At 33.6% G+C, this 15,877-nt stretch overlaps 1 protein-coding gene across 1 annotated transcript; it reads right to left on the bottom strand.

Annotated features, from left to right (window-relative positions):
* Window positions 1-651: 651 nt before the first annotated feature.
* LOC104110911 (lipoxygenase 6, chloroplastic-like) lies at window positions 652-13,497 on the bottom strand. The gene is made up of 9 exons (XM_033659895.2): window positions 13,017-13,497; window positions 5,800-6,077; window positions 5,481-5,718; window positions 4,941-5,246; window positions 4,677-4,762; window positions 4,496-4,603; window positions 2,880-3,181; window positions 1,777-2,043; window positions 652-1,520 (listed from the first exon to the last, which is right to left on the bottom strand). The coding sequence occupies exons 1-9, from the start codon at window positions 13,426-13,428 to the stop codon at window positions 758-760; spliced, it is 2,760 nt and encodes a 919-aa protein (XP_033515786.1). The 5' UTR covers window positions 13,429-13,497; the 3' UTR covers window positions 652-757.
* Between the last annotated feature and the right edge of the window lie 2,380 nt (window positions 13,498-15,877).

Genomic DNA, 15,877 nt, shown 5'->3' with positions numbered 1-15,877 from the left:
AAAAGTGTGATAACGAGGTTCTAATTAAACTTGAATTAGGGAATAAAGTATCTTATTAGAGTAATGGTAGAGACAGAACTAGATCAGACCTGATCACTTGTTTATTTACTAGTATAGCTGCTTTGATTTTACCTTGCTATCGCATGCATGGAAAGAGTATTCTCACTAATGAAGCACATAAAAAATAATAATTTACGTAATAGAATGGACAAGAATTTCTGACTGGTTGTTTATTTTGCTATATAAAGCATAAGGTATTCAATGATGCTATTATTTATTATTATCAAAGTATAAAAACTCGTCGAGGACAATTATAAAGTAAATGATGCTCTTTTGTTATAATAATATTAACTATAGTTAACTCGTCAACTTGTTATCACCGTAAAAATTATATAACCAAACCAAAAGTTTATAATGATAAACACATCTTATTAAAATTCTAGATACGCCTCTAATTACTCATAGGAAACTTTATGCTAGAATTACTTTCATTGACGCGGCCAACAAAATGCGCATGAGTTGCTATAAAAACATTCTTGTGCATCATTTTCTTTTAAACTTTTTTTTTGGTTTTTTTCTTTTCAAAAAATTATGCTCTAGTTGTTTAAAACATTTCCTATCTGCAGACTGTTGCCCAAAAGAAACAGAACGGATACAGAAAGATTCATATAGCAGATTCCAACCAATAACACAAAATTTGCAAAAGAAAAATTACTAGTTAAGCAAAAGTAGAGCAAAAAGAAGCAAACGAACTTGGTCAGTTAGTGATGCTGTTAGGAACACCCCTACCAGTTACACCAGGACCTAATGATGAGGGTATAAGCAGCTCATAGGGAGCAGTACCAGCACCACACCGGTTTATAAGAGTTGCATCCTCATTTCTCTCTTTTATAGTCTGCTCAATCTCCACCAATCTTGCAGAGAATCGTTCATACATTTCTATTACTTGTTGATCATTGTTTAAGAAGCTGTGAAGCTGTTGCAGCTGAGGCAAGTATTCCTCGTCTGGAGAATGTGTCGACACAGCATCTTGAACGGCTAACAACTTGGTTGCCTGAAATTGAGTAGGCAAAGATGACAGAAACATTTGTTCGGGGTCAAGAAGAAATTGCTTGTAGTCAGGCTCTTCTTCTTGAGGAATGAGTTTCCGCATTAAGGTGGGACGATGCAGCACGTAGCCCCCCAACGGATACTGTCCGAAGTTTATAGCTGCATGGTTACCAGAAACAACCCAAATCATTGTGGTAAGTATGCCAGATAAGTCTTCTTTAGTAATAAGGTTTGGCCACCAAGGCTCATCTTTCTTATCAGGGTGTCCCTTGTTCTTGATCTCATTCCACCACCCTTGGAGCTCAACATCGGAAGTGACAGAATCAGGCTCAGAATAATAGTGCTCCACATACGACTCCACAAGTTCTTTTATTGCAGAATATAAGAGAAGGCCATCTGCTGCATAAGGGTAGTCTTCAATTACAAGTTTCACTCCACATGGTGCTGCTGGATCTTCCACAGCCATGCCCCTGGTCATTATGTTGCTTAATTATCAGAAGAAAGTAAAAAAACGTACAGACGGCAGTGATTTATGGGATTTCACAATGCATTAGCTAGAGTAATTACAAATATAAGAGCATATTTCTACTGCAAAATGAGAAGTGCTCTGGCGGTATTCCTACCTCAGGTTCATTTTTCATATCAGATTTCAGGTCTAGAATGCAGAGAAAACCCAGTAATTTCAAGAATCAACTTGCAGGACATGAAAATATATGAGCAGTTTACCTTTTAACCAAATCAGCAGGCAATGCTTCCATATCGAATCGCCATAGGTTCTGGTAGGCAGCAGAGCTTAGCTCCACCCCATACTTCCCTGCGCAGTCGAGAGCCTCAACAATTCCATTTGCACTTATAAAGGTTTTCCTAGAAAAAGCATTGACTTGCAATGTGTAGCGCATATGAGGATGCAGCAGCTTGTAAATTGGGTGCATAGAACTTAATTGCCTATGGGTGGCAATAATGTATGGTTCTGCACATGCATGGATTCTCATCCTGCAACATTTGGTACACATCTGGTTATGCATATCGAACTTCACTTGATTTGACATCAAAATGTATATTCTCTAAGCACTCTAGTTTGAACACAAGCCTATTTATCAATAAATGCAATTTCCGCGATGCCCCTCAACAGCAAAACTCACTAGTCCAGAAGAGTATAGCGCAGTTAATCGTGACAAAAGGTGCAGGGCAGGGGCGGCTCAACAGATTTCGGGGCCTAAGGCGAAACCATATTGGGAGGCCCTTAATCCCAGTATAATCTCACTAGTGGAGTCTTGGGAGGGTAGTTTGCACGCAGACCTTACCCCTACCCTGGAGTAGAGAGGTTGTTTCCGTTAGCCCTCGACTCCCCCCTCCAAAAACTCCCCAACTTGCTCTTAGGGTGACTCGAACTCACAACCTCTTAGTTGCAAGTGGAGGATGCTCACCAATAGAACAACTTACTCTTGTCAAATATACTAATTAATGAGGGAAGAAAATTATCATAATTTATAAATTTATTGTATAAAATAACCTCAATCAAGTAACAAAAAGTATATTGTAACACTTTTTTTATTCTAATTATTTATATAAATAATATAATATATAATAGTAACAATAATAATAAAAATTTAAAATAAATTTGGGGGCCTAAGGCAATGGCCTCACTGCCAAAAGCCTTAGAACCACCCCTGGTGCAAGGTTGGGTGTGCTTGTGTGAAAATACTCTTACATTATTAGATACGTAATATGGTGTTATCAATTGTAGTCAGTTTTATAAGAAAAACTAGCAAACTTAGACTGAAATAAGAAAAGAAACTATTAATTTGTGAATAGGACTTAACTCTTACCAATGATTAACCATTTGAAAAATGGTTGCGTCATTGGAGCAAACATGCGCTTTAGCTAGCTTCCAAAGCCAACTAGTTGTAGCATCATGGCCAGGAGTGAATATGCGATTGGTCCTTGGTGAAGCAGGAGTTGGAGGAAGTGAGAGTTCAATAATAACTGGTCTTAAAATACCTGTTGGTGTGTAGAAAAGAACTGCTCTGGAAGCATAAGCTTTGATCCCGGACAAGGAGTTTATATTCTCAATAAATGGAAGAAACATGTCATGGTGATCTAGTATGAACAGTCTCTTGTTCTCAATAGCCTGCACAAAAAATTTGATGCAGGATTCATATAAATAATCAATCCTCAAAACTTTAACTTTCAACATTATTTGTACAAAGGGACACTGTCTTCAAGAATTGGCATTATTATGGAAGCTCTCGGACCATTTTGCAGTCTCCAGGCATATAACAAGAAAGGCACACGAAAGCACGTTTTTGTATGACCATACTTCCATAAGATGCTTATGACTGGAATTACATATAGTGATATCAATATTACGACTAAAACTACCATGAAATGAAACTCCAGAAAAAGATATGTCCCCTCTCATTAAGGAAGAAAACGATTTCCATATGCATTAACAAACAATTCACGACAACGAAACAAGAAACAGAGAGAGCTAGTGAGAGAGAGAGAGACGAAAAGAAAAAAGTAAGTGTCTCAAATATTAGGGGAAGGAAATTTTTGTCTCAACTCCTAATCATAACAGTTATCCTGGCGTCAAAATAGGATTACAAACCTAACAAGCCAGAAACATTATCAGAAGAAATTGTATATCAGACCAAGAGATTTGTCATAGGACCAACTTGATTTATTTTGGATGGGATATTCAATCCCTTCTTGCCCTGCAGCAGAGACCAGTTAGATCAACCTGTGAATTCTGCCAACTGCGATAACATAATAATACTGAAGCTTCTAGCAGAAGCGTAGGTAGTATGTCAAGTGCTAGAAAATGAGCTCATCCCCCACCCCCCTCCTTTTCTTTCCAAGTTACTCATGTAATGGATTGTTTACCCTCCCTTTGTCTTCCTTCATTTTAACCAACAAAAGGTCCACTGAATTCCTACCACTATATTCTAAAAAATAGTTTAGCCAAAGCTTGTAGAAAGTGGGAAGATGAGGTGTTTTAGGGGTGGGCTAAAATGAATTGCTTGAAAAAGTGGAAAGAGAACCAGAATCAAGGGCCAGGTTGGCTACATTTGGTTCAGAGGTCGGAGTGTAATAAACTAAGGAGAAGGAATGCGAGTTGGTAATGATGAACAAAGTGAAGCTTACTTTTGCAACAAGAAATTCAGCGTGGAAGTTCATACAACATGGCAGTAGGAGTGTTAGTTTGGGAGTTACTTATGAAAGAACGTTAGTCTGCAAATTATTGTGTAAGATAATCTAGTTTGGGAAAAGCAAAAGGCTTTCAAATTCTGAAGAGCATAACAAGAAAGATCGATGAAAGAAGATTGAAATTCCTTGTATGCAATACATGGTAGGAGTAGTTCTTTAAGTACATGATCTCTACGTTAACTTCAGTTTGCAGGCTGAAAAAGATGGTAGTGTAAACTTCAAAAGAAATGATTACCTCCTCAATTTTCATTCCATTTAGCTCTGGTTCTATTAGGGCCTTTGTAATTGCTGACTCAGGAGGACCATAAATTTGTGGATCCAGTTTACTGAGAATTGGAAGTTCCTGTGAGGAAAAGTGAGGCATGTCACAGTGCAGTAGCAGACTCCCACAATTCTTCTTTTAAATTTATTGTTACCTTAAGTAGTTCGATGTTAACAGGGTTAACCCCTGCCAAAGTCTGGCGTGCAAATTCATGGTCTCGTAGCCAAGCAAATCTATCTCCTGCAGACAGATACAAAAGTTAACTAGTGAAACTTGACAGCATATTTCCAAAAAGCAAACCAAAATCGATTTTGGAACATTAATAGTTGACTCGGATTTAGGACAAGAGATAATGCAACAAAACTATCAATATATTCAGTCTTTGGATTAGAGAAAAAGAAAGTAAGAAATGCCTTACGCCTGATGACAGGAATCTCGAACTTGAGCAATCTTTCACCAGCAAAAAGTATTTGGTTGATCAAACTCTCCTTTTGATTTTCATCTTTTGAGGAAAGACCATCAATATATAGCTTGTCTATGTCTGTAAAGCTGTTGAAGGGAATATTTGGACTCAAGAATTTAGCAACAATAGCTGGTATCAGGTTGTGCATGAGACCGTTCCACCTTTTGGCAGAAAGTGTATCCTCCTTAATTTCCTCAAAGGCTTCATCTCTAGGAACATAAACTGGATGAGGTGATTCTGCTATACTCTCTGCACATGGATCTGCTCACATTCACAGACTAGAAACGTTAGCGAGTGTATTAGTCTCAAAAATGCTTAGGCAGCTATGCTCATCCAATTACATTAGCAAGTGTGTTAGTCTCAAAAATGCTTAGGTAGTTATAAGCAGAACTAGTAAACTTGGTCTACCCAAAGAAAATCCTGTTCAATTTGACTCAACTAAGCCGTAAGGCCTAAACAACACTGTAGAATTATGAAAGAAAAGCTAAAAGCTACCTGTTTTAGTTGGAGATCTTCCAGTTCGGCAACGCCTAGGATAAGGTCTCTCCTCACCACCAAATACAGGCCGAGACAGATCATTGCTTTTGTCAGGATTGCCCAAATCATTATAAAGTGCATAGTCATAGACGCGTTCATGTCTTTTCCTTTCACCATTTCCATTACCACGAATCTTCAGCAAGTCTTCACGACGAAGAACCCTTATGCCAGGGGCCGTTTGGTGCGGTAGATATGCCTGTCATAAAATGGAAGCATTTCTGATGAAGCATCATACATTAAGCTAACAAGAATATAGTAAGAAAACCTCGTCATAAACCTGATTTCTGAAGATAATTCTACTATCCGGATCGTCCTTCCAAGAATGAATCCATGTATTCGCAGGAAAGGTTATTGGACCTTCACCAAAACCATGAATTACAATTTGCACTAAGTGCACCTCTTTGTCATGGAAATTGGTGAGGATGATAGCTCCAGGACGACGAAAATCACTTGGCACTATGAAGTTAGCAGTGTATTCAACTATAGACGGGTTATCTGATGCCTTGGGCAACCAGCTCCCAGCATAACATTCTAAAATTTTCCCTGATTTGGTATCTGTAAACAATAAAGACTCAAATGTTATGCTTGCAGTTACTGAAACTTATATACAGCACCAACATCTTTCTTATATTAGGAATTGCACAACTCTAAGAAAAGAACAGCAAGTATTTACTGCAATGGCCCACTAATCAACTAGCTACTAAATGCAAATTAAACAATTTCGAATTCAAATACACACACAGATACACATTATGGTTTATCACAATATTGAGAGATACGTATATGTAGTATATATATACTGCACATTTATGGTTTCAAATTCTGGACTAGTCTTAATATTAACAAAATTCCAACTTGGTTTAACCCTTCATATAAATTTCAGGAGAGTACTGAGTTAATTACAAATGTTGATAACTTTTGCTATGCTCTTAATCAAAAACAAAATGATGATATCCCTAAGTACCAATTTCTTTTAAAAGAGGATTCTTATGTAAATGAAATCTTGAAATTCCAATTTCTTGAAAGGGCAAACTACAATACGGGTAGAATTACCTTCCATTTAGTGTTATGGATCATTAAACCCGTAATTAAGTTTCTCTTCATTAATCTCTATACATGAAGAATTTGAGAAGTTACAATAAATTGACCAGATTCATATGCATAATTAAAAATTGTAACTAAATAGTCACTTTCTACTGCTACTATTTAAGAACATAATATTGCCAATTCAGTGGAAATCGGTCAAGTACCTTTTTTCAAGCAAGGATGCCACAATTTAGATTTGTATATGAATAGTCATTTTTTCCTGCTACTTTGTATGTAGATATGCTCTAAACTCTTTGAGGAAGTTCAAAAATGTTAAACACGCGGTATTGTTCTTCTTGTATTTCATTATACTTATACAATTTTTTATTTTTATATCAAAGTATGTGGATCATGTTAAACTTATTTTTCATCATTTTACATGGAAGAAAGTTGTGTTAATTCCACCTACTTTGTTTCCAGGCTCTTTGTTTGGAAAGTAAGTTATCATCTCTCTCCCAGACCCATAATTTATTATTCAATTGCCTTCTATCATTTTTTTTTTAGTGGAAATGATGTATGTTAATAAACGAGAATGAGTAAGTAATCATCCCTCCCACTTAATCATGGATTCACTTTAATAACTTAACTCTACAGGTTCGAATCATGGCTAGCAGTGAAGTTGTAGAGGTCGTCCGTCCTCCTAATTGTTGATAAAAGGTGATTGGCAAATTTCCTGCAATGTCATCATTAGTTTTTATTCCATTTATTTTAGTTTAAATTTTTTTTTAAATATTGTGAGTATTGAAAAAAGAAACAAAATTACACTAGGGTGCCTTTTAGTTTTTAAAAGTTTTAAGTATGACTGTTTCTAAAATAAAATATAGCGAAAGGAATATTAGATTTCACATGTTTCATTAACAATCTATGGAATGGCTCCATTTCAATATCGATTTATATTATATGGCTCTAATGTATTACTTCCAGTATGTTATTGATCGTAGATTAGGACAAGTAACTAATTTTGTTTTTGAAATTGATTCAATGTCCGAAAATTATTTGGACAATAGCGCTATATGCAAAAGAGGGGACAATAAAAAAATGTCCGTAGCTACAAAAGAAAAAGCAAAGGAAGAACGAGTAGTAAAATAAGCTCAGCTAGAATACACCATAGGGGAGAGTCGTCTCTTGACGATGATGCTAAGTTTAATAACAACAAAGCTGGTAGATTTGTTTTAGAACTGATTTTATCCATTTTAACTTCACACTATCTCCAGTCGATAAATAATACTTAAAAAAAAAATAAAGATAGATACAGAACATCTTAGTTGTGAAAGTGGTATTTTATTGTTTTAGTCACTGTGGGCCTTTAAAACAATCGGCACATGTATCAACGATCAAGACTATATATCAAGTGATACAATGATATATATATATATATATATATATATATATATAGTCTTATATATATATATATATATATATATATATATATATATATATATCAAGACTATATATATATATATATATATATATATATATATATCAATTACATGTCATCAAATATGGTTGGTTAAATGGTGTCAATTCCAGCTTAAGGGAGCTTGAATAACCTCTACATAAAAGTTTTCTTAGGTTTGCCGCCTAGACTTTAATTTTGGTCACTGCCATTTTTTTTTTTTTGGCTAAAATATTGTGTCGTGATATCACTTTGTTTTGGTATGGTTCGACTTAGTCATGTTTTTTAATATTCTGCGAACTTTCATGTGTCTGGGTTCAAATTTGTTCCCTCAATTTCTTCAAAACTCATATAAGCTTATAAATACGTCTTTAACTTTGAATATTTTGATAATTTGTATTATGGTTAAGTCGAAATGTTATCATCAGTCTTTCACATGTTCTGTGTACAAAATAAAGTATTATCTAAATACAATTGTCGACATTTATAAAAAAAAAGGTACAACTTCTGCTGACATAGCAAAATTGTCCAGCTTTTTCTTTCTTTCCCAAATTCAACTTTCCTTGTATGAAAATAAAGGATTTTTTATTTTCAAATTTAGCCTGAGAAAATCAACTAAAGTTGTGTTTTGCAATACATTAAATAAAGAGTAGAGCCAAGCATCTCTCACTTTTTAGGGCATTCCAGTAATGGAATTAATAGTAAAGTCCCTGTTAAAATTTTAAAGCCAAGAGTCCAAGGGAGATGGCAGCTCAGACGTACACATTATCAAAGATGTATACAGTATTCCTTGATTTTATTACCAATATTAATTCTCGCGTAGTCTAAACTATACAATACATCTTTCTATAGTGTGTTATAATTTTGCTTGGTAATACGTCTATTTTAAGAGAGTCCTGATGCACCTCTTCTAAAAGATTCCTAATACACCTCCTTCTTTCTTCATTTTCCATCAAATTTTCTAAGCATTAAAAGTCGAGTACCACTTGTAAGGACACACATGAACGCACGTGTCCAAAAACTAGTATATATATATAAGGTAAGAGATATAGTTACTAAGATTCTTCCTCCAAAGTTTTATCTCTTCTAAGTTATAAACATATTTCTGTTGCAAGAAAGCAGTGGAAATTCTTTTTCCTAATTAGAGAACCGAACAAAAAAACTTTCTTTTCTTTGTGAAGAATTTTTGTAGAAAGTTGATGAGAAATGCCAGCACCATATTATTCGTCGTAGCAATTTTCTTCTTTGTATCTCAAATACAATTGTAAAAAAAGAGATTTTTATTTATCTATATAATTTTTGAAATTTATTTACCCTCAATATTGAAGTTTTAATTTAATTACAAGTTGATATATAATTTACCAATTATATACAAAATAATGTATTTGCATTGACAATGCATCTTTAGACTTCTATTAGAAAAACATCCACTGATAATTGTAGACATGATACAGAAGCAAACATCAAACACCATGGAAAATGACAAATTTGGTGATGGAAATTAAGAGGAAGCTGGAGTCCATAAATGGGCTCTTGCAACACTATTGAGGGAGAGCGATATTACTACAAACAGAATTAGAAAAATTGATAAAAAGGGAAAAACAGAACCATGATTAAAAGTAAATTGTTTAGAATAGGACATTGATAAATAAATTCACGTGATTAGTTAAGAGTTTATACTCTATTGACAGTCATTAAAAAGGTTCGAAATTTTGAATACGAAAATTGAATTTTGCGAATTTGTTATTTATTTGGATTGGGTATTGTTGCAAATGATAGAGAATATGAGAGAATTTGATGAAGATTCGATGTGGTTTTGGTTAGAATATAAGTTTAAAACTACAAGAAGAAGAACTAAACAAATTGTATATACTATGTATGTCGGGTGTAGAAACGACATACAAAACTGTAGATAAATTGTATATAAATTGTAGTTTTTGACCGAATTTATATATATTTTGTAAAAAAAAATTTAGTTACTTTCTGTAAATAGAAAAACTTAAATAAATCGGGTAAAAAAAATTAAATTTTCGTATATATACGAAAAAATCCCAATCATAAACGGTACCATATAATTTGTGTTTAAAACTTGTGATTTCATTGATCACTAATTAGAATAAATCTTGAAATACTTGCATGAAGATAGATATTCCGTTTGGCCAAGCTGTCAAAAATTGCTTATTTTTAAAAGTGATTTTATTTAAAAGTCATTTTTAAAAAAGTACTTTTGTAAAGTAACAATTTGTGTTTGGCCAATTCATTCAAGTAGTGTTTTTTGCACCAAAATTATATTTGGCTAATCTTTTCAAAAAATAATTTTAAGTATCAAATTATGAAAAAGGACCATTTAAATTCACTTTGCAATTAGTATTATTTAAAAGAGAAAAATAAATTTGGCAAGTCTGGTTAGGCCACCCTAGACCTGTTCGAGATTGCAAGAAGAAGTACAACGGATCAATAAAGGTGCTAAAAGAAAATCTGGACATTATTTGGCATGTTGGTATACGCAGTACGGAGGGAAAGGAATATGCTCATATTTCAAGGAGGTATGGTCAAAACAGATAGCATCCGTAGAGAAATTGCATTACATATACATGCTAGAGGCAGAACATTACAGCATTGGCATTTGGCAAGGAGCCCTTCAACTTTTTTCCTTAGGCTCTACGCAAATGTAACTGTTTCTTGTTCATATTAGAATTTAGACAGAGTACTTAGACTTCAGGTTTGGTGTAATTAGGATTGTGGATGGTCAGCATCTACTAGCTTTGTAAAGATACTTTTTTGAAATGAATAGAAATTACTATTTACCAAAAAAAAAGAGAAAAATAAATTTAAATATTTATTATAAAGGAATTCCATCCAAATATAAAACATAAAACATAAAACATAAAACATAAAACATAAAACATAAAACATAAAATAAAAATTAAAATTAAAAATCTTAATCAATATAAAATATAGTTATTTCAAAGTAATAATATTGGGGGGTTTTGGTATTACTTATTATGTACGTGATAATTTAAATATATTAAAATGCATCATTCAATATAATTTAAAAATCTACTCTTATAAATCACTATATAAAGGAAGAAATCTATTTATAGTAGAGTGAATATTCCAAAGAGGGATAGGAGAAAGAAAATAAAAAAAGAGATGAAAGGTATGGTGGAAGGAAAAAGAAAAAGGAAAAGGAAAAAGTTAAATAAAAGAGGAATAATTTAAAAATATAAATTTATTATAAGGATATTTTTCTCCTAAATAAATTAATTTTTTACTTCTGTTTTTGCTTTTTTAAAGAAGGTAGAATTTGTAATTTTTCTCTAAAAGGAGAAAAATTGATTCTGCTATTTCTCAAAAACACTTTTTTGTTTTGACCAAACATTTCAAATTTTTCAAAAAATTCTTTTTTTGAAGAAAAAATATTTTTGACTTTTCAAAAGTTTGGCCAAACATCTCTCTGCATTAAACAGGAAAGAAAGGGAAATGGAAAAGTGAAAAACTTCTTAGAAAAAATACGAACAACTTCTCAAAAGAACTTGTTTTATAAGATTTTGGTCGAAATATTTTCCATTACATTTTCCAAGAAGGCAAGATAAGTGCTTTACCATTAACCTACTATTCTATCGCCAATAACGAATGATCAGTCTCATCAAGCTCATTAAATTTTGTCTTTATTTTTCTACTTTGAAACCAGAAGGTCTTTAATTCCGTAGTTTTTTGATAGGGGCCGTTTGGTTAGCTTGTAAGAAGGTTTAGTTATGACATAAATTCTGCACAATTTTATACATTGTTTGGTTGGCTTGTAGAAAAAATTAATCATTGTTTAAAATTCAGCATTGTTTTATAAATTGTTCTGTTAATAATTTGATTTTCCTCAAAAAATAATACCTACATATGTTATGCATGAATCTATTATGTTATGCAGGATAGGAGTAAGAATGCTAGCATTAATCATACATGAAATAAACCAGCTAAAATGATAAAAACATCCTCCCTGTTTTCTGAATACTGTTGTTTTACAATGATTAACCCTTTTTAATTCAATTCTTTACCTTTCTGGTTCTTTTACGTTTTCATCCCTAACCCTAAGGCATGACAATTTCAGTTGCCAAAGAGCCAAACTCCAGAACCATTCCTTTTTCATACACCTACCACAGGATCCTAATTCCTATTTAACACAAAACCAAATCAAAAGGCACAAAGAAAAAGATAATTTTTAAGATTTATCATAAAGAGTATACTAGTAAAAGAAGCATATTTCAGAATGGAAAGGACTAATTATTAAATTCTTATGATATCAAAGATGTCTCGATCGACCTCATGATCTTCAAAATTAGTTTCTTTAATACAACATTTCAATGAGAAATAATCCCTATATTGTAATTCTTGTATTAATCTCTGCATAACTAATTCTTGCATTATTAATCTATATATAACTAATTTTTGCATAACTAATCCCTATATAATTAATCTTTCTATAATTTGTTTCCCAACTAAACAATGTCTAGTGTTACTCTAGATCAATAATGCATATAAAAGCGAGATATGACATTTCAATTGGGACAAATGTATAATAAACAAATATTAAAAATAAGACAATAAATTATTTGTACGAGTACCATGTTAACTCAAGTTGGCGTTTGACAATCTGGAAGGACAAAACTGGTTTTTTTATTTTTTGGTTGTTGTACAAAACTAGTTCATATTCTCTAAAACCTTCAACCAACCTAATGGTCGAAACAAGATGGAAAATGCTTTAGTTTGACAACCATCAAATTTAATTGTCTTAGGTTCTATTTATTTTTCTTATATATCTTGTCAAATAAGTTTCACTTGTATATAGCATGTGTCTAAAGTCTAATCTTCTCATCTTCCATTATGAAAAATATTATTGAGAGGTAAATTCTTATAAATTTGAAGGAAGAACTTTTCCTGAAATTGTATAAAATTGAAATTAAAAATACGTATATATATATATATATAACAAGTTGATTAGGATGGAAAAAGCTAACCAGGGTCAATATCTTCGCTAACGAGCTGAATCAACATTGCACCACCAATTATTCCTTTTGTAATTGATTCCATCCATTCTCCAATCTTATCTGAGATCTTCCCTTTCATCTTTTTCCTTAACATAACCACTGCCTTCACATCTATTGATTCTCCTTCACTTTCTACAGTTGAAACCACCTCATCATCAACAGTACTCTCGATAACATTTCTTGTACTATTATTCGCTGCACGTATCCTTACCCAGTTACCGATGGCCATATTCCAGTACTGATCACTTGAAAACCGGGCTACCGATGATGTGGTTCGTCGACTACTCCCAGTGCTGGCAATGTCCTCGAGTCGCCGGACGATGGAGACACTTTGAATGTGTGTGCTGAGAGTGACTGGTGGTCCATGTTGAATTTTGAACATTTTATTTGAACCAGCTGTAGTATTTCAATGATATGAGCTTTAAGTAATAGGAGCAAGTGATTATGGTAGGTGCATCGTGCATATGCATGTGGAAGCTTTTATTGAAGATAGACTTTGACCATATTAAAAATTAATACGTACGTAATAAATGTTACTATCTCCGTTTATTTGGAAATAATTTTGCTTAAACTTACAATTCTATCCTTAATGAGAAATTTTTATAACCACACAAATACTCTGGGCCCTTTTTGAATTGTTTAGGACCACAAATTCGAAAAGTCTTCATTTTTTCTTAAACTCCGTGCCCAGTCAAATAGGTACACATAAATTGGAAGGAAGAGGAGTAGTTAATTGTCAATGTACTGTTATGATAAAGCTTATTTAAAACGTTCTAAATTAAAAGTGTACGAAATAGACAAGTAGTACTAGCATGATTATGAAAGCTTACCTAAAAAGTAGATAAGAAAGAGAGTTAGCTGTACACTTAGGGCCTGTTTGGTTGGTGTTTCCGGAGCAGTAATCCATGTACGAAATTCAACATAATTTATTATATTGTTTGGTTGATGTATAGGTAAAATTAGAAGATGACAGGTGGATGTTAGTCAAGTGAGCACGTGGCAGTAAAGATATATAGGAGACGAGTCAGCAAATAACTGACATCGGATCTAAATATATGGTCGGTGTTGTATGAGTCCCGGTGACATCAAGACCGAAGAGAGAAAAGTTTGAAAGTAAGACACCGGTTGAAGAACGCAACATTCAAGGAGCGACCTTTACAAAGAATCTTAGCATTTACACTCAACCGTTATGCAGCTATCAAGAGGGATTTTTACTCACATTAAAGACGAGCTTGATTTGGGAATCTTGTCAACCTTAATATAGCTATCAATAGAGGAATATGTACTTATTGTAAGGACACGAATACTTGTATGAAAAAAGGCTGAACTTATTCTCTTATTCTCTTAACATTATTTTACCAAGTACTTTGTTCTAGATATTATTCTTGCTACCCGAAAAGTATAATTCAAGGACCAGGCTCGTCTCTTCTTCAATTGTTTCTAACTTTATTCAATTTTGGTCTTCATCATTTTATTTTTTTGGATTAATTTAATTCACGTGTCTATAAACCACCTTATAAATTTAACTGTATCGTTTTACCGATAAATAATTTGGCGCCCACCGTGTGGCATAGACAATTATGGTATTACTTTGATCCATTCATCTTTTACTAACGTATTTTGAAGCTTTTCTTTAGTAAAACAAAAATAGATATGGTACCTAATGATGCCAACAACTCGCTCAATGTTGGAACAAACAACGTCAATGAGCATGAGGACAATCTCTGTAGTTGAGACTAGCATGATGATTCTACCAGTGAAACTTACAATGATAGGAATGAAGCAACTCCGATCCGAGAAGGACGAAATACACGGCTTGCAAGGAGTCCTACCGCTGATAAATGATGAACCTGTGGATGATATGGTGAAAGTTTTGAGAGCACATCAAAGAAATTTCATGAATTATCTCTCTAGATAGGACATGATAATGACTGAGCTCCAGCAAGCACTATCGGTTGCCTCAAATAATTTCAAAAGAGGAGTTCGAGTCCCTCCTAGCGTGCTTGCAAACTAGACAACACAAAGAACCGGTAACATCGCTTTAAGGGATGAGTTAGGATTCAATGATAATCAAGCATGTGGTGCAGGTAGTAGGTCCGAAAATGATATCAACATAGATGATCTTTTTAAAACTGAGCTCATGAGGTTCATTAGGAAAATGAATGATCAGATGAATCAAAACACTAAAGAATTTGATGCTCGGATGGATTAGATCCCTGGGGCACCTCCGGTATTGAATGGCCCAGATTCAAAAAAGTATACTCACCTGCCATTCAAACCAAGTGCGGATCTGGAGTTGATTTTAAAAAGGTTCAAGATGCCGGATATTCCGAAGTATGATAGAACTTCGGATCCACATGAGCACATCACAATTTACAATATGGCTATAAAGGGAAATGATTTGCCTTTGCATGAGATCAAATCTGTTTAGCTAAAGAAATTTGGCAAAACCCTAATGAATGGAGCTTTAATGTGGTATTCTCTTTTACCTGAATATTCAATTGATTTTTTTTTAAATGCTTGCAGATTCATTAATCAAAGCTCATGCTGATCAAGGAAATTCCTAGCTAGGAAGGCAGATTTATTCAGAATCACTCAAGGAGAATCTGAATTGCTTTGAAAGTTCGTGATCCTGTTCCAAAAGGAGAGGATGTTTTTGCCGGCAGAACTGGATGAATAGGCAGCAGAGGCGTTCACCAAAGACCTTAATCCTTTAAGCTCTTATGTCTCGAGAAAATTGAAGGGGAGCCTATTGGAATTTCAGGCAACTACAGGGGCACATGTCCATAATCGTTATGAATCAAAAATCATAATTAAAGATGATCAATTAA

Source organism: Nicotiana tomentosiformis, chromosome 12 (assembly GCF_000390325.3).
Source record: "Nicotiana tomentosiformis chromosome 12, ASM39032v3, whole genome shotgun sequence".
Taxonomy (NCBI): Eukaryota; Viridiplantae; Streptophyta; class Magnoliopsida; order Solanales; family Solanaceae; genus Nicotiana; species Nicotiana tomentosiformis.
The sequence above is the reverse complement of the archived record's forward strand: the minus strand, read 5'-3'. Positions and strand labels throughout refer to the sequence as shown.